The sequence below is a fragment of the Chroicocephalus ridibundus genome, chromosome 2 (genome assembly GCF_963924245.1).
Source record: "Chroicocephalus ridibundus chromosome 2, bChrRid1.1, whole genome shotgun sequence".
Taxonomy (NCBI): Eukaryota; Metazoa; Chordata; class Aves; order Charadriiformes; family Laridae; genus Chroicocephalus; species Chroicocephalus ridibundus.
The window spans coordinates 18956673-18975952 of NC_086285.1; the positions used below are offsets into that span (position 1 = coordinate 18956673).

The 19280-nt window shown below is 41.8% G+C and overlaps 1 protein-coding gene across 2 annotated transcripts in view; it reads right to left on the reverse strand.

Moving 5' to 3' along the window:
* Positions 1-368: 368 nt before the first annotated feature.
* The window catches only part of GAD2 (glutamate decarboxylase 2), a 41445-nt gene continuing 22533 nt past the window's right edge, over positions 369-19280 (reverse strand). For both annotated transcript variants that reach the window (XM_063324624.1, XM_063324625.1), the window contains 8 exons: positions 15865-15919; positions 14310-14426; positions 13144-13208; positions 9184-9262; positions 7362-7511; positions 5478-5585; positions 3652-3741; positions 369-2952 (listed from right to left, as the gene is read on the reverse strand). In XM_063324624.1, the coding sequence (XP_063180694.1) occupies positions 2779-2952; positions 3652-3741; positions 5478-5585; positions 7362-7511; positions 9184-9262; positions 13144-13208; positions 14310-14426; positions 15865-15919 (838 nt within the window). In that variant the 3' untranslated portion in view covers positions 369-2778. The remainder of the gene's footprint in view (positions 2953-3651; positions 3742-5477; positions 5586-7361; positions 7512-9183; positions 9263-13143; positions 13209-14309; positions 14427-15864; positions 15920-19280) is intronic.

Genomic DNA, 19280 nt, shown 5'->3' on the forward strand with positions numbered 1-19280 from the left:
GAGTCTATGGTTAATTTGGGGATAAGTACTGGTGGAATAAAAAGACAAAACAAAACATAAAGTTGTTGAGCCTGTCTGAGGAGAATAAAGCAACTAAATCCATCTTGTAACGATAAGGTAACGGAATACCAGATGGCAGATTTACACTTGTATGCTGGTGCCGAGTATCGCCTCAAAAAGGGTCTGGTGATGGAATTTTTTTTTTAATGCTACAGTAATTAACAGAATGCATTGTGTCATGAAAAAATCCAGCAGGAGACATCGAAAATTAGAATTAAACATTCTCTTTATTGGGGCCTTGCTCTGAAATGGCACAAGTGATACATGCTCACAGTGCCCATCAGTGCTGCTAATGAAAAGACCCAGAGTCACGTTTTACACTTTTATTTGGATTTAGATCAACACCACAGATAAGATACTTTGGTCAAACACAAGAATAGATTGCTATGCCGCTCTTTCCTGGCTGCGATAAGTACAGTAATGTGGAAAAAAAAATGCTGGTTCTCCTGGAACACTGAATGTAGATCTTGGGTTGGCACATACAGCTAATAAATACGTTGTTTGCACTTAGCACTTTAAACAGAATTGCACATGCAAGGTGTAACCAGGCTACTGACCACCACCACCACTGTCCCTGTACTATTTTCACTGCTCAAGCTCTTTGCTTGCCTTCTTCCCAGCGAGAAAAAAGAATACGATTTGCTGCCCTACTCAGTATTTCAGTGATTAGCCTGCCGATTTTTGACACGTTCAGCAAAGGTCACATTGAAGTCCTTCCTGATAGAACTGGTAGCTCCTCTATAGCTTGACTTGCAACACTATGCATCGCAGGTAGCAATGGAAGTCCACTGATGTGAGGCCAGAGGTCTACCCAAAAGCCGACGAGGAGAGGTTAATACCAAGCAAAGATATAGCAGAGGGACCGGCATGAACGCAGTTCTTACAATATCAAGAGTCAATACTACTACCGCACAAATAATGACATACCAATAATATATTGTACAAGCTTATACAGCAACACATGTTGATTTGCAACATTGTACAGTTTAAATCTAAAGTGCACAGCCTCAATCTGAGGTGACAGAACAGTACTATCAATATAATAAAGGCAACACAATTACAGACACAATTTATTTCCTCTTACTTCACGTCCTCATGATATTATGTTGGATCAATACTCCGTTTATCTAGTTTAGATGAAATTAAAACCACGTTGCACTTCTTTTTCTTCTCTTCAAGTATTTTAGAGACAGCAAAACAATATTGCTTTACAAACAAAAGTTGACCATTTAGGCGAAGTTAAAACCAAAACTTTAGTAGGGTTATAAGTAGACAGGCCCGAACCACAGAACTCTTACCAACACTTCCAGATGTTGTGGACAAAGAGGATAAATTTCAGTTTCCATGCCAGACTCACCTCTAATGGTAAGGAATGATGCAGCACGTGAATTCTGCAAGAGCTGTGCCCATGGTTTCTGAAAAGGCTGTGAGGCTCCGCGTGGGCTGTTTTAGGCAGATGTAGCCTTATCTCAATTTTTTCTGCAATTTCAAAAGCCGTTGCAGACAAGGATGGAGTCCAGCACTGGGAGAAACCTTTCACCAAGCAGTTTGTTACTTAGACCCCATCCCTGTCGCTCAGATTACAGTCACACTTAATTTAGGCCTTGTCTTGCAGACCTGTACATCTGTAAAAGTACCCTCTTAATGTAGCTGTGAGTTTTCATGCTATTTCTGTAGTAAGAATTTCAGTCAATTTTAATTTTTAATGTTGTTTTGGACTGCTCGTAGAAGAAAGGGTTAGGAGATAAGCATTTATTCAGACATGTGACTTTTTTTGGATAGGCTTTTTTACCACAGAACACAGAAACCATCCAAATACAACCTTATTTCAGTCTTGGTTAGCACTGTATATTGATTGTGCGTCTGCTTAGGTAGGCCAAGTGGGAAACATAATTAGGAATAATAGCATCCTATTGTTGTACTGTAATTGATGTTATTAAGTGGTTTTAAGAGCTGCAGTACTCTTGAGGTTTTTCAGTAATCAACCCTGGAGGTGTACAATCCATATGACATGGAGAAACGAGGTACTGGTACCTCTTAAAAATGTAGTATGTGGGCTTATATTTTAAAATAAGCAGTAATAAATATTTGAGGCACCTCCATCAAAAGAAGAAGAATCCTAGTTAATTTTCAGCTTCTGTCCTTGCAGTTTTATAACCCATATAAAGTAAAAATATATAGTTTACAAAATAGGATTTTTTTATATATATATATTTCCTTTTGTAAAACTATACGTATTTAAATACATTTGAAATGTTGCTATAGGTAAATTAGAAATTCTGTTCTAATACTACGAAAAAGGCAAAATACTTTCACTTTTAAACATACAGCTTGTATACTCTGCTTCTCACCGCCCCCTCCCACATCCCCCAATTTGATTTTGTCATCATTTTGGGCAAATTTGGCATCATTCAGTCTGATTGCTTTTAATTTAAAGTAGTTGCTGTGTTAAAACAGGGGATAAAATTTTAAGTATCTTCTGTTCTTCCTTATTTGTTTCAATGCAGCTTTTTGTGCAGCTAATTATTAAGGAGGTATTCTAAAACATAGGAAAGGACTTTATAGGAGCCATGTTTCTTGATTTTAAACTGTACTCTACTCCAACGCCACAATATAGAAATAGATTTACTTTGGAACAAACTACAAGTACATTCGCACAGTTTGTGACAACTTAATTGTCTCCTTAGAGGTCTAGGAACAGACTTTCACACCCGATTATTATAAATCTTGTCCCAGGCGTTCTATTTCATCAATCAGGAAATCAATGTCTTGGTGAGTTGCTGCAGGGTTTGAGATGACCATCCGGAAGAAGTTCACTTTGTCTCCCAGGGGCTGATAGCTCACCATGGTCGTTCCATACTCCATCATCCTGGCTTTTATCACTGGTGCCACCTGCAACGCAACAAAAAGCAGGGGGTGATGATCATGATTATTATCATCATTATTATAATTATTTTCATTATTTTCATTATTACCATCATCCTTATTTTTACAACAAAACACACAGTATGTTTTCTTTTTTAGAAAAGATGAAGAGCTACAAGAAGCAGTTCAAACGAAATCACATCCACTATTGATAAAAAAGTTAACCTCTGTTAAGAAATAAGTGGCTTATTGAAAAGACATTGAGTTTATCCTGTTTCTGTGTCCTGCTCTTAAAATCACTGGGGAATTTCCCACACCCAACTTTCTCAATATTGAATATTGCTGACAGCCACACAGTAGCTGTTTTTTTGTAGCACTCAAAGCACATTGTTATGATCGTTTTCCATCTTCTTATCATATGCCAGAGTGCCATGGTATTATCAAGCTATTGTTGCACTTGCTGGGTTTAGCAATTGCAGTCTACAGTAACTTCAGTAAATTACATATAGAGTTCATTTATGTACTCTAGCGACCAGGCAAATACCAAACTTGGAGACCAGAGTAAGGTGGTGCTAGCCTAACCTGCAGTAAAACGACCGCGGAGGTGTCATTTCACAGAATATGTTGAGGTGACCTTGCTCTGTGCCCTGGGAGACCATTTCAAGGACTGCCTGCCTGCAAGGATTTCACTGGTCACTACGTGATGTCCTGGAGGACGCTGCTTACCTTCATAAGGCGGCTTGTTCTTTCCTCATTGTCTTCCATACTGCGCAAGCTGGGAGGTATATACCAGAAGCAGACGTTTGTGTGCTGAGGCTAAACACAGAATAATAACGGTTTACACTGAAAGAAATGCTCGTAATAGCTCAGTTGCAATTAAGTTCACGCCTTTCCCCCCCTCTCATACATCATATTGTGACAGCAGTCAATGGTTTTCATTATTCTGGTCCACTGAGAGTCATCATCATTATTAATGTGGAAAAGATAATTTTAGGCACTTTATTCCCAGGGTGTCAGATGCAGAAACACATCATCCAGCTGTGCAAGTGTATTTATCCCCTACTGAGAGGCTCCTAGATTTTGTAGGTGCTGTTCCCTCCAGAGGCTGAAGGGAGTATGTGGCTAAGGCAAGAGTCTACTGCAGATAATTTAGAGGTGAGGAACTCTGTCATTTACTTTTATTACATGACAGAATAATACAAAATCTGGTTCTGTAAACAAGAGTCACAGGTGGTACGTAAGAGAGTCTAAGATTTTCTTACTTTAATGAAATTTATTACTTCCCAGTTTGATTCAGCTAGCTGCCATATTAATATGCATCCACGACAGCATCTGTCTAGTTTAACTTATATGGGAGCACCAAGTAGAAAGGCATAAAGTAAGAACCAGTTGACATTTCGTATATTTTTGCAGCCTCCCAACAGTTGCCTGCCTTGCTACGTTCCTCTTTGCTGGATGCTCAAAGCGTGAGTTATAGCAACTCCTACTGCTGCCGGTTCCTTTACTCATCATCAGACCCAGTGGACCAAATCCAGTGATGATGTGTGAGATGCAGGAAATAAATCACAGAGTGGCATGTGGGTATGAGCCTGTGATCTCAGTTTGAAGGAACATGGTGACGTTTATCCTTGTGCTGCAGAGCACTTAGGCACGCACTAAGTGATTGCTACCAGGGAGCGACATTCTGAGAGACAAAACCTTCCAAGGCAAGTACAGAGAGCAAAAACCACCACAAGTAGGAGGAAAAAGCTAGAACAGGATTTTTTTTTTTACTCTATTACAGGCAAAACACCAGTTAACTTTGTACCAGAGGTCTCTACCAGGCCTGCCCTCAGGTAACACAGCCGGAGAGGGTTGCCATGAAGAGATGGCTGAACACGGGACAGTTCAGATGTACAGCCACACAACCCAGGCTGCACTGCCTTGCCCTGGGCACTGTGCTCCAGCTGAGCACCTGGCACCCAGGGGTCCTGTCTCAACCAGACTCCCTCAATGGAATCAAGAGGTATCTGCACCCCGCACGGTGGTGTAGCCTCTGTCACATGAGCCAGCTGGGCTCCTGAGCAACACCAGCCCATGCCCTGCTGTACTGCACCCCAGGGCAGCAGGGACTGCAGGGCAGATGGTCTCCCTTGGTCACCCCAGGTCCCCTGTGACTGCCCACCTGATAAAACCACTTTGCACAACAGTCCTTTCAGAGTTCCACGGGGCGCTGTAACCGCCCACTCAAAACAGACCCTCCTATTAAGAAAGCACAATTTGTTTTTATTACTTAATAGCTGGTTCTAATTGTGTGTGTGCTGGGTTAGCCCAAGATGCCAGTGTTTAGTTTCAGTGGGGTGAAACTGTGCAAACCGAAATCTTAAGCACAGCTGCCTCATCTCCCTTGTCCTTGGATCCCATGAGGAAGAGAGATATTGGCACAACAGGTTTTGTTACAAGGGGCACCGCTTTCTGTCATGTGCTGTTGGTTTGACCTGTTGATAGCATCCCAAAAGGTGACTAACACAAGTGCTGTTTACCAACTAGGAAAAAAAAGTTGTAACACATACCTTTCCATCAAACACCATTTCATACCCTTCTCTGTTCTTTATTTTATTGTACAGGTATTCTGCAAGTTCCAAGCACTTATCAATCTGTGCTTCAAATCCTGTGGTTCCCTTTAGAGACAGAGGGAGAAAAAAAGTTTTGTGAGTGTCTGTTTTGTGAACCGAAACAGCAAAAGGACCACGCAGCACTTGCCAAAGCACCAGCACAAGTCACCTCTCAGAAGTCTCTGTGTGACAGATTAAGGATCTGGTTCTACGAGATGGAGGACGCTCTGCTCATTTGCCTCTAGCTCTTGCCACTGACTCCCCTATAGCCACCTCTGCAAAACAAGCCCCAGGTGCTAGTTTGGTTCTCAGCAAAATATCGTTAACTCCGATGCAGGGTGCCCTCGTCAGTAGCTTTTCCAGAGCACGATTTCGAACAGCCTGGGCAGGCACAGAGGAGGGTCGCTAGCAGGTTCCAGGCATGGGGAATCTCCTGCTATTTTCAGAACAAGGGATTTTAATCTTCCAGAGGTGATGTGCTGGGGGCTTTTCCAAGAATAATTTTTATTTTTCAGTTAAACACAGAATGGGCAGATACGCTTTTAGAGCCGGGCCTGAAGCCTGTGAAAATGCGCATTTTTGTTTAGATAGTGCCCTGCCTCTGTAGTGTTTTTCTCTCTTCTTTTCTAATTGACATCATATAAACCCAGAAGCTGTGTTTTTAAGAGTTGCAGCAAAACCTGCTTTTTCTTCTCTGGCAGAAGTCATAATCCTCTCTCTGTGACATCATAATTGTTCCTGCAATCACCAGCTGTGATGCCACAAACAAAAGATCCAGCTTTATGAGGGAGGAAGGGGAATAAACAGCTGGAATAGATAAACTGTTTAAGAAACACACATCCTACTTTGTAATGTTAATATTACAAGTGGAGTGTGGGAAGAGAAAAAGCAGTACAAGGCATATTGAAAAAATGGGGTTTAGAAGAAGAAATGTCTCTGAGTAATGGATGTGTGTCCCTGCTAAATCTGTTCTGGCAGTGCAGAACTGACTTAAAAGCCTGTGTCATTATCCCTCTGTGTACAGAGATTTCAAAACAGGGTAGGGCCAGCGCAGCCCCAGGAGAAAGGCTTGGAGTTAGAGAAAGACATGTGGCTCAAACTGCCTGCCACTCTGGAGACGCCAGTTAGCACAGCAGCTATTGCGACCACAGAAACTTCCATCCTCCTTTACAGCCTCCCACATCTCCAGCTACATTTGATGACTGTCTTGGAATTGTTTTCAGAGTTTTAATGAAGCACATGAGGATCTTTTAAGGCTTTCTGGAAATGAAAACAGCGATGTCATCTCCTCTGAAGAAACCTGAGGCAACTTGACAAAATAGACTGGATAAATATATGGAAGAACTTGTTTAGCAACATTCTACAAATACAGATGAATTAATCGTTAGAGTTGGTGTTTTCAGATTTCCCAGAGAACAGATTTTGATGAGTTTTCCTCTGCTCCTTCAAAAGATGACTTTGTATCTACTGCATGCAATGAAATGAGGTATTCTGGTCTTGATTTGCCACATTTAATTTCTGAATGTCATTAAAACATCTTTTTGTTTCCAGAAATCTTCGTAACAACATTCTCAGGTATATGATTTACACTGTTAGACTCCTACAGTCACACAAAGAAAATGCTATGCAAAGCCACGGAGTTTAAGTTTCAAAATCATGTGTGCTGCTTTGAAGCTAAATTATTAAAAGTATAAAAACCCAGAAAATAATAATGTTCTTTCTTTCATGTTATATATGGGAAATTCAGGTCAGATATTCTCTATGATGATGATTACAGAAAAAAAACCCTGTATCTGGTGTGCATTATTTTAATACAAGCAAACATATTGCAGGCAGTCCTACCTTTGCCCTCCACATCAGCCATAGCTTGAAGACATCAACGTGCCGTCCACATTGCAAAGCCTTGTCTCCCGTGTCGTAAGACAGGTCGTAGTGCTTGTCTTGTTGAAAGAGGTAGGAAGCATGCATTTGATTGCAGCTCTGCATCAATCCCTTACAGAAACAAAGACACAAACAAGTGATGTTGGCACAGATGTGAATACTGTTTTGAGGATTGCTTTGGGCGAGAAGTTACAAATGCCCAAATCCAGTGGAATATGTGTCCAAGTGGAAAAGGAAGATCAAAAAAAAGAGACAAAACCAGACTCAGTTGCTCAGTGGAATAAGTTTTTCATATCCTGTTCAGTGCCCAGGACACCTTGGTACCTGACCCAGCAATGTGTAATCTACTCCCAGAGCCAAGGCATTTTTTTTAAAAAAACCTGGATGTTGTAGTTCCTAGCATCATTACGCCTATGTTCATTTTTGGATCTTGCTTTTTCTTCCTTGTTCTGGTTCCTTTTCCTCCTTTCCTTGGAAGGCTTTTTTTTCTGGTTGAGTCAGACCAAGGCAATTTGGTGACTATTCTAAATAGTATCACACCACTTTTCTAATTGCTTTGGTGTCTAAAATCCTGATTTTCATTGTTTTCTTTCTTTGTAGGCACAGTTTCTGCAAATCCCTCAGCTGCAGATCGGATGCTTAAGTGGTATAGAAAGCTTTGAACAGACAGAAGAGCATATGGCCTTTAAACAGCCAGCTAGAGCTATTTCTGGGTTGCAAGATACCATTTTGAGAGGCAGCTTTGTGGGAGGGCCAGAAGCCAACAAGGTGAAGAAACCTGGCTCATGAAAGCATGAAGTTTCCTTTTTAGCTTTTTAAGTGAAGTGCAGAGAGTCGTGTTCTGGCTCTAGTTAAGTCCTCAACCAAGTTTAAGGTATACCTTAGGGCTGTTGCCTAAAACTGCAATTTCCAGTCCAAGAAGAAACAAAACTTGGCTGTTTATCACAAAGTCTAATCTTTATGTGTAACTCAAAACTGAGATAGTAAAATGAGAGGGAAAAAAATTTGGCTTTCTCTTAATCTGAGCCATCTGTTCTCACTAGGGGTCAAGGATGGTACTGACTTCAACCAGGCAGGATTTGTCTCAGGGAACTGACCCAGAGGGCAAATAAAAGCCAGCTTCTTTCTTCCTAAGTGCAATCACTTTGCATACAATCTGTTGTACAGCTGTTAGCAAAACAGCAACCAGCTTTTTGATAGCTGGTCTAGTAAGTGGTGGTTGTACAGCAGCTGTCCCAGTAACTGATGGTTATATGAAAACTGCAGACTTGAAGGGCAATTCAAATTCTAGTGCTAAATGAAATGTCTACTTTTTATTCCGAGTGAACTTAACCTTCCCTTTTTATATCCATGTGGCCCAAAGTGGATATATGGATCAGAGCTGGGCTGAAATATCATGAAAGTCTAGAAAGTGTAACGAAGCTTAGATTCTGGACCAAATGTGATGCTGCACGTATACCATATCATTCATCCTCAGAGGACTAGAGCTGCCTACAATAAACTAGTGGGGTTACGCAGTTACGCACCCACAACTTAACTAGAGACACAAAAGACTGTCGAGACAGTGCCATTAATTGGCTCTCTCATTTCTGCTAGACAGCTACTTAAACTCCTTTTGCAGTCACAGCCTGAGCACACGACTAGAGGTCTATTTCTCAGTTTCTTTTCTAATCCTTATCGCATTAGCAAATACTAGCTATGACACAGTTACGAAGAAAACACCCAGGATTTGCAGAAGCAAAATGTCAGAAAGGATCAGAGCAGTGAGGATGCTGGGACATACCTCTTCTCTTACCAGCAGGGCTGAACACTGCAGTGGGACGCCCATCATCTTGTGAGGGTTCCAGGTCACCGAATTGGCCCTGGGACAGCAAACCACACAAAACTCAGACATTGTACTGTGGTGGTGAAACCGAGGAGACAGTTAGTAATAATAATAATGATAATGAACATGTAGCAATGCACACCTTTTTCTGAGCAAGCAAAGCTGAAAATAATCATGGGTGATTATTTCGGGTGATATTTTGGAAGCAATGCCTTCATAAGGGACCTAATCCGCTCTAGTTGGGTTTTGGATGACAATTCTGGCAACTTACCTCAGGATAATTGCTCTATCCACTGAATTTAATCAGTATTAAACTTTCTGGGGAGTCATCCACACTTCATAAACGTAGGGCAAACTTCCTAAAAGCACCCACCCGAGTGAGGAACTTTCTGAAGGCACACAGCTGATTGAAGCTGCAGACAGGAAGCTGGCAAACTAGCATTTTCCCTCCCATTGATTCCAGTTTCAGTACGATTTTGGTAAGCACCTCACATAAGCAGGTTTGAAAATTCCTTTAAATTCTTCTGGGTACCTCTAAGTCTCTGAGTAACTTGGAAAACCTGGCTCAAAGTAATTTTTCTCCTCGCTCTGCTGACGGCAAATTTTCACAGCTCCTGAATTGCAGCTTGGCTATGACAATTCACACAACTGGAGGACTGGGTCCAAAATTACCACAGGAATAAACAAAGAACTGATCCCCCCTTCCACAAAAGAGTCTGATCCTGCCTCCCTTCAGGACACATTCACTGCGAAAATAGCTGTCAGCCCAGATCTTGTGAAGGAACAGGGCGCTGTCACAATGCAGCTTAGAGATGAGACATTTGGGACTGTGGCAAGGGCTGAATGGAAGACTGTCCAGTTCTTTATTATTTTAATTTTGTGTTATGCTTGACTGGCTATTTGTTAATTACTATTATTACATATGATGATTAGCTGATAGATGTATACATTTGCATCCTATTTGGCAGGCTGTCGAGGACTCACAGGATTCCACATGCAGTGATTTGAGGTTTGACGGTATAAATCAGTCAACTGGGGCATGTAAAAAGCACCCAGGACACACTTGCAGGTAACATTTATTTGAACAGGGATGAGAATGCTGGAATCTGGCAGTACTTTCCTTTGTAGGATTTGGAGACAGCGCTACAGGTTTATGCATGTCCTTATCATTTCCTGCCAAACTGCTTCCACTCTTTCAAAGTAAGCAACTCCAAACTTCACATGGACACCGTGCAGCACTTCTGTGCTTTCCTTCTTTGCTATTTAAATGGGACTGTGCAAGTGCCTGATGCAAAATCTGTAGGGTACAGTCTTACACAGGCAACATCTGGCCACTTGGCTTGGCTTTTTGAGTATTTGGCAGCTTTTAATCAGCTCAAAGTCAGTCATCTGATTACAACACCAAAGCTAATGATTCTGAACATGCATTCAGGTCTATGAATTTCCTTTGATACGATACTTTTTAATTTTTATCTATGCTTATGCAGAATCAGGCAGAAATTCTTTAAGAGATTTCTAGGTAATAGCAGTGGTATGGGTTTTCTCAAGCAAAAGGATTATTTACTGACAACAGCCAGATGTTAATTATCTACCTAAAACGTTTAATTTACCCTAAGGTCATTTTATTTCCTCAGCTACATCCCAATTGCACACAGAATGAAGTTAATTATGTAAAAAAAAAATCCACCATTTTTCATTTGTTATCAGTTGTTCTGGGCTTCAGACATCAGTATGTGCTTGAAGAAATTGCTGACTGAGACAAACAGTGAAGGAAAAAAGCTACGTGGATCCACAGATGTTTTCTGAAAGCACCTCACATTTGCCCAAATAACTGAGCACCAAGCACCTATGTGGTTTTTTGGCTGTGAATCACAGACAGGTAAAAAAAAAAGGAGGAGAAGTTTTCCTTTAGAGATTTCAAATGTATGACAGGAGAGATTCAAGACTGGCAGAACCTGGTCCTCAGCCATCATTATAAACACACTGAAGTGCATTCACTGACCAGCAGCAGCTCCAGGAAGGATGCCCAGACCCTTTATGGGAGCCCTCATTCAGCTGCGAACACGCGTTCCTCACATAGCTGACACCCCCTGCCCGAGCCTCTGGGAGAGGGACACCAGACCGAAACTCCTGATGGTGACCAGACCTATCTGCTCCAGACAACAGGGGACATGCTCCCTTCAGGGTGCCTTGGAGCAGCTTGAAATCTGCCATGTGGGGACTGGAAGGCACAGTAAGGATGGTCCTGCAACTCCTCCTGCCTCTGACAGAACTGATTTTGCTGGACTGCCTGTTACCAGAAGGATGGAAGTACTCAGAGCACAGAGTGCTCCATTTAATGCTCTCTCCTTCTATCCTTCTCCCCTATCAACCACGAGTACCAGCTCCAGTTCTCTTCTACCCAGACCTGTGATGACTGCGTTGTACTCGAATATCTACCATAAAACAGGAACATCTGTAAAAGTTGGGTCTAGTAAGTCTGCTCTAAAGGTGCCATGTTTGAGATATGGACAAACTGTAATGAGCTGCTGTGTCCATCTATCAGTGGAACAGCACTGGAAATGAAAAATTTCATTACTTCGTTGCCAAACATATGGAGATGGTGCTTATCAAAGCACTAGGTAAAATCCAGTGGAGTTTTGGATCTAAAGCACATTATTTGGAAAATTCTCCGATATCGATTCAACCTGAACTTCTCATTCCAGCTGAATTTGGACAGCAATCTGGGAGGCAAATTCTATTTTTCATAAGCCGTCCTCACAGCCAACTGTGTAGATTTTTCTAACTTCCTAGATATTTGGATGTTATGTCCTTTTAATGCACAACATGTAAGTTTGGAGTGCTGACGGCACTCTAAACTAAATCGAATTCATAGAACTATTGGCTACTTTCCAAATTTTGCACGTGAGATGTATGAGAAAGGAACTGAATCATCAAGGTATCCTCCTAATCTTCAGGAACAGGATGAGGAAGTTGTTTGCAATTTTAATTGGCAAGGAACAGCAATTTGATTTAGAGATAAAAAAGGTGGACGGGAATAATAATTTACTCTCGAACAGCATGAGCTTCAGAAATATAGACAAATGTGAGAGTGACTCCATCGAGCCCAGTATACTGCCTCTAGCAAGTGGCCTAAATAGGTGCCTGGGAAGAATACAAAACAGGGCAAGCACATACAACCTTCTTCCAAATATTCTCTGAGCCCCCAGTCATTTGGGGCTCACAGAATCCCGAATGGGTTTTATCTGTCTTCCCTTGAACACAGGTAAATCTTAACATCCCACGGCAAGGAGTTCCACAGCTTAACTGAAAGTTTCTGAATAAGCAGCTGTTTGTAAGTTTAAATTCAGTCTTTCCAGACTCTGGACTGGACTGGCATCACTTATGTTCATCTCTGTGTATGTGCAATGCTCACGAGCTCACGACTACAACTGTGTACACCCAGGCACAGATCCACTGAGAAGTCACTAACGCAGCCTGGAGGGGGATGTGACGGAGCAGTTGGTCGGTCCAAACTGCGGCGCATCCTTACTTAGACTTAGACTGCACGCAAGACCTCTGAGATTAATTTCTTAGAGAAATGTAATTGCTAATCCATGTTGGACACTGTATCAGAGCATGCTGCAGAAACCACTCTGGAGCGGTGAATGTATGCTGGAAGGAATGAAAACGCAGACAAGAAATGTCTGCTTTGTACCACAAAACAAAATGCCACGCTACTGCGGCATTGAACAAAGGCACTTAGCAATACTATTTCAACTGGAAGGACAGTTTACATAATTTCCTCATACTGTATCTTGGGGATAATATGGATTTTTTATTTTTATTTATAATTTTATTTGTAATTTATTTATGGTAATCACAAGTGTGTTAAAGTGCATTTAATAAACGTGTTTAATTAGCATTAATAAATCATACCTTTCAACGCCATTTAACTTCCATTTGTGTTTTCTTGACATCAGGAGCCCACCACCCCATGCTCCCTAGAAGGCAAGACACATTATCTTAGTAAGAGAACTCTGCATTCCTCCGTGATGACATCTGTGCGTTCACATCAGTTTGGGGCCCTTTCTTTTTTCCTGCTGATGTGGCACGTTCCAAAATGACCAGGCAGATGGGGCCTGAGGCATTAGCTGTGCTAACAATTTTCTTCCAGTAGCCTGGAAGCAGCAGTTTATGGCCCGTGATCTGAGTGCCCACCCTTGCCGTCTGCTAACCCCTCCCTCGCCACCTCCTCTGACATTGACACATTGGGCTGCCCGTGCTGCAATTAACGACTTGCAGAGCTGCTCCTGGGAAAGCTGCCTTTTCTCTTCTAGTGACTAAGTGATGGTAACAACCAGACTGGGATCTCAGCCACTCTGGTGAGTTTTCATCATATTCCAGACCACTACAGCTTGCCCCCTACTCATTTGCTTTCGCTTACAGAGATCTGGGACAAGCAGGCATTTCATCTGACTGAGTCGTAGTTTAAGGTAAATACAAATTCTTCCTTTGAATTGGACTGATTTTGGCTGACACAGTAATCCAAAAGCAAGATACCCAGACCTACGGAAATTCAATTACTAAGGCTTTTGGGAGAAAGGATTTGCAAAAACGACACAAAAGCTATGCTAGGGCTGAAAGATGATCCTTCAGACAGATTTATTGGCAAGAGCCCAGATAAAGCTAAGTAGCCAATCTGATAAATTTCTCTAGCATTTGCATTAACCTGCTTAGCAATTTGCAGTACTTTATTCCAGACAAACGTAGCCTTTTCCTTATGTATTTGTTTTGCAGCTGCTGTAGAAGCTGAGCCAGTGCTCAGTACGGTTCTTATGTCTTTCTTGTACTAACGGCATTTAGAGATAAAGCTGAAGGCCAAAAGCACTCAAACTAGGTCATCTGAAGTGTCCCAGTTGCTAAAAGTACTGTGCAGTCACAGCTCCTAAAATGTCCCCCTGATCTGAGCCTTTCAGAGGAGTGGGAAGGCAGTGCTTGGATGTTAGACTTAATTACAGGAAGCAAATACAATGGGTTTTAATGCTAAATGCTAATGCTAATTAAACCTTGTAAGCCAGCCCATGGCATAAGATGATACTTACATCCACGTGCATCCAGATTTTGTATTTCTTGCAGATGTCTGCAATAGCTATGAGAGGATCAAACGCCCCGTACACTGTTGTCCCAGCCGTGGCACTCACCAGAAAAGGAACAAATCCCTGCAAGAAAGCAGAGAGGCATTTGGGGAGGTCAGAGTGCTGCAGCCTCCTCAGCCTGCAGGAGCCCCAACTCCTCTTGTGCTGCCTCCACAGTGAGCCCACAAGTGTCTCCTAGAGGACATCCCTGCTACATTACACCGGTTTTCTCGTAGTTCAGATGCCAGTGGTATTACAATTTCTACCTTAAGGTGGCAGCAAACTTCCAAACCAGCATCCTCCATTTATTAGGATGCATGAGACAGGTGAGGGCTCAAAAGAACAATTCTGCTCCACACCACCTGCCTGAAACAAAAAGATCTGCTCTTCATGATGTCGTGTAAAACAACCCTCACCAAAGCACCGCCCTGCAAGAAGTATCTCCGGTGGACTGTGCCCTGGGCTGTAGTACAATTATCCCAGCGAGTGTCTGAGCGTGTGGTGGCCCAGTCCTGTCAGTGGGAGCACCTTGCCTGGGGGGTGTCTCCTGGGGGCAGCGCAGAAGGGAGGCGTGGGGATCACCTCCAGCCCCATCCCTCCTGCAGAGCCGGGAGACAGCCATCTCCACGGGGGCCAGGGACCATCTCTCAGATTCCCTTTGCTAAATGCCGTGCCTCACAGAGGAACACTCGTTGGCCACCACACGGCTTTTGCATTATGGGGTCTTGGCTCTGCCGTAATTTATACCAGTGTTTCATTTTAAATTCATTTGTAGTTCTGTTGATTTCATAAGCAGTTCTCAGAGCAACAAAGGTAAAAAGCGGCTACCTTTTTTGCACAACTGGGGTTTAGACTATCATAAAGGTCTAAACTTCCTTCTGCAATGGTCAGTAGGTTTGAGTGGCACTCTGTTGCCATTTCGCCTTATTTTTTATCTATTGTATTGCTTTTCTTAGAAAAAGTGAGTTTTTAATGAAGATTTGTGTTCATTAGTGAGCTTTGAATGCTGTACGTCTAATGAATATTTACATAAATGTTGCTGAAGGGCTGAGTTCGTTGCATACTTTAAATCTGATGTTTTAATTCTAGCTTCTGCTAGAATTACAAAAGCAGTGCATTTTTAGAGATGCGTGAATTTTCGTTTATCTTCTTTATTCTATGAGGAATATTTTCAATGCATTAAAATATGTACAAATTCCCCAAATGATTACTCTGTTTTTGTCAATATTCAGCTGTGAAACTGCATCACAGTTTGATAACATAAAAAAGGAGGATGTTAAGCAGAACAACATATTTAAAAAAGCCAAATAGCTCATGGAGTTTATAAAGTAGCTCTAAACCTATTTTCGCAGCAACTCTTGCCTCACTAATTGCTGGGCTACATTTCTGAGAAATAAATCAAAAGTTAATGGGCAAGCCTGTGTTGTTTTACCAAGGAAAGCAAACCAACTAGCTGTATCATTGTTCTTGGTTTGGTTTTTTTTTTTGTCTGTTTTGGAAGCAGAAAAGCTAGTAAACTTACTTTTTGTTTGGCTTCAAGAATTCTTCTTTCAAGGTCTGATGGGATCATTTTCCCTCTGGAGCAAGAGAGAGTTATATCAGAAATTTGATCTTGAAATCAGCTCTTGCTGTTACTTCTTCTCTTAATAGGAAACCCAAGTAAGGGACAAAGTTACGTTTTTTGCCCAAGGCTTATGCAGCATTGAGGAACACAGAAAGACTCTGACCCTTAGTCTGAGTTATTACCCTAATTATTTTGTCAACCAGTTTGCATCAATATGGTGATGGTAACTGAGAGAAGTTACCTCGTGGCCACCCCCGTAAAGTCTGACGCTGCTCCATGGAGCCTCCTGGTCCTGTTAGATGTTACAGCCCTAGGAATATGCACCAGACTCCCATGGGGAGACTCAGCCCAGGGTCTCAAGAAGCTCAATGGGTGTGAAACCCCATGGTCCCCTTTCAGCAGGCAAAGAAAATGCCAGCTGAGCTGCATGGCCCGGAGCAGCTCTGGTGTAAGCTGTTGTCTCTGTGTTTCCATCTGAGGGATGAACTCATTTCAGGGCGACTGTTTCACGGTTTGGTGCATTACATGTTCGCATTTGCTTGAGGCAGGATATGAGAAGAAGTTACCAGCCTGGACTCATTAAATGCACTGTCAGGCCCTTTGTATTGTCTGTATATTGTATTTGCAACACCTTATGGTATGAACGTTCTACCTGAGTTTCAGACTCAGTGGTATAAGGCTTGAAGGCTAATTTATGAAATCCTGCAAATTAATGAGGCACAATTTAAAACAATGCTGATACTGAATATTGAGGTTAAAGTTTTCTTTGCTCTAGCCACAAGCAAGACTATCTAAGAAGAGACAGTACGCATAACAGCAATACAAATACGACAGTTCCCTATGTTACAGGAATAAAATCTTCACTGGCTTTGAATGTTGTCTGCTTAGATTAATATTATTTTTTAAAGACTTTTTCAGTTCTCAATACAGCTGTACGTATTTTTTCTTTCACTAAGCACTGATTTCCCATTGCTATGAAAAAGGAACAACCTTTACTAAAGCTCAAAATACTAGTTTCAGGGAAACAAATAAAACCATTAGTTTTAGTTTTGATTTTGCATAAAAAACCCCCCATTTTCATGACATTTAGATGAATTTAAATAAAACAATGTATTATTAATTTCTTATAATAAGATACTGCTAGGTTTTTCAAGTTTTCATTCTTACACAGCTCATAACAAGGCAGTCATTTTTTCAGCAGAAATAGGTTTGTACTCTTGAGTTTTTTGCAAAATCTGCCTGGCATTTTACTTATTCAAAACAGTAAAAGACTAACTGAAAAGAAAAAGCTCTACCAAGTCTAAAAACTAGCCCTGATCTTTCTTGCAGAAGTTCAGGGTCTAAGGAGTATTCAACTCATAGTGAGTTCCATAGTTGTCTTTTCTTCAAAAATTGTTTCTGGGATCATTAGAGGAATAAAGAAAAAAAAAAAAAACACATGCCAAAGGAGGCAATGAGGTCTTTCTCCAAACATAGTTTATATATTGTGTTTTAATGATTTCTAATTTGTTGAGCTTGTGCATAGAAATGCACACAAAGCTGGGCAGACCCCTTCACTGCCAATGGTTTTTTACCAAGACAAGTGATTATCCAGCCCCTGGTCATGTTGAGTACGTGCAGGAATTCATGGCCAGGAGAGCGCAATGTCCAAGCAATGCCAAGGTTTACTAGGGAGCAAGCAGCAGGTTGGCTTTCAGTATAGTCCAAACTCATGCTGGAGCACTCCACAACAAGCAAACTAGCCAACAGCATTGCTTATTTGCACAGCTTTTTCATGTGTTATCATCTCAGATGACTTAGGACACTTAAAATGCATTGCAAAACAACAAGCTGCTTCTTAGACAAATCTCCCGCAGATAATGTGGCCGGGGGTTACACGAGATATGCTAGGCAGCATCAGAGGCAGGAGGGCTACAGGGGGAGGCAGAAGAGACTCCGCAGCAAAAGGACACTGAGGATGGAATGAGGGTTAGTGTCAAAGTCTTCTCGTATTACCCACATTTGTACACAGTCTTCGCTGCTGCCACACCAGACTGAAGTGTTACGACCCCAAACCTGCAGGTAATACACTACTACTACCAATATGTCTGTGTGGTAGTAAATGAGGCAATGGAAATATATGGTTGTCCAGTCTCAGGCATGACCAAGAATGTGATTTTCTACATGTTTTCCTGGCTTGAAATTCACCACACATTCATGGTCCCATGATACAGCAAAACCAGGCAAACTTGGGGGTGTGGGTCAGGATGGGGAAGAGAGGAGCCACCAACAAGTGTGTTTGGCCATGCTGGAAACATCAAAAAGATCGCATGGTGCCGCCTCACACTCCCATAGGTCTCCATCTTCACAGCGGGTCCTCTCCACCACACCAGCCCACCTCCCGCGCCAACAGCCCACTTTGTCCTGGTGGTGTCTGCTGGGATTTGGTGAGACGTGCAGTAATCCTGCTGTTTACTCCAGGGTGGGTAGGGTAAGCATTGTGGTCTTCACAGAAAATCATCACGCTGAATTTGCCCAAGAAGAAAAAGAAGACACGACTTCATAGATCCACATCTGTCTTTAGTGAATAGAAACAATTGGAGGTTTATTTTGATGTGTGTTGGTTGTGTTGATGTTGTCATTAATTCCTCTTCACGGAGTGCTCAGTCTTTTGTTAATAAAGAGATAATAAGTCCATAAGTCAATATGCAGGCACTGTGATTAGCACTGTAAATTGCTTAGTTGGTGCTCTTCTTATAATGTAGGAGCAGAGTATTTTGATAGCAGTAAAACCTTCCCTTTATGCTACAACCATAAATAATTCAATACCTTATAACAATCTGATATTTGTGACTCATAGTAAGAGCATTTTCTGTTGAAAAGATTCTCCACAGAATGAATAAAGACTGTTCTATTAATTTTTGTCCCATAGAAAGCATTTTTTTCCTGTAAAATTGAAAATCTTCATCAGAACATTTTGATTTTGTTAATATATCTTTGTTTTTCTCAAAATTGGTTTTCGTAGAGAATCAAACCAAGAAGTTATCTACCACTGGTTTTGGAGTGCCTATGGGACCTGTGGGTTAGGTGCCTGCTGTGCTGCCCCTTTCCACGGGCCATCTCCCTCCTGGCCTGTGCTGCCTACAATGCTGCCAAGACCCTTCTCGGCACGTCCCATTGCAAGAGTGTCCCCATCAAAGGCACTGTGGGAACGTAGTCAACACAAGAAGGATGATGGGGGCACGAAGTAACAGAATTACATTAACAAATGCGCCTCAATATTTTATTCCTTTAAGTGGCCTACTTCAGCTCATTTTAATGGATCAAACTGTGAGAGTATCTAAATGTTCCATTTTGACCAAAACCAAGCTTCTCCCTCATTTCTTAGCAGAATG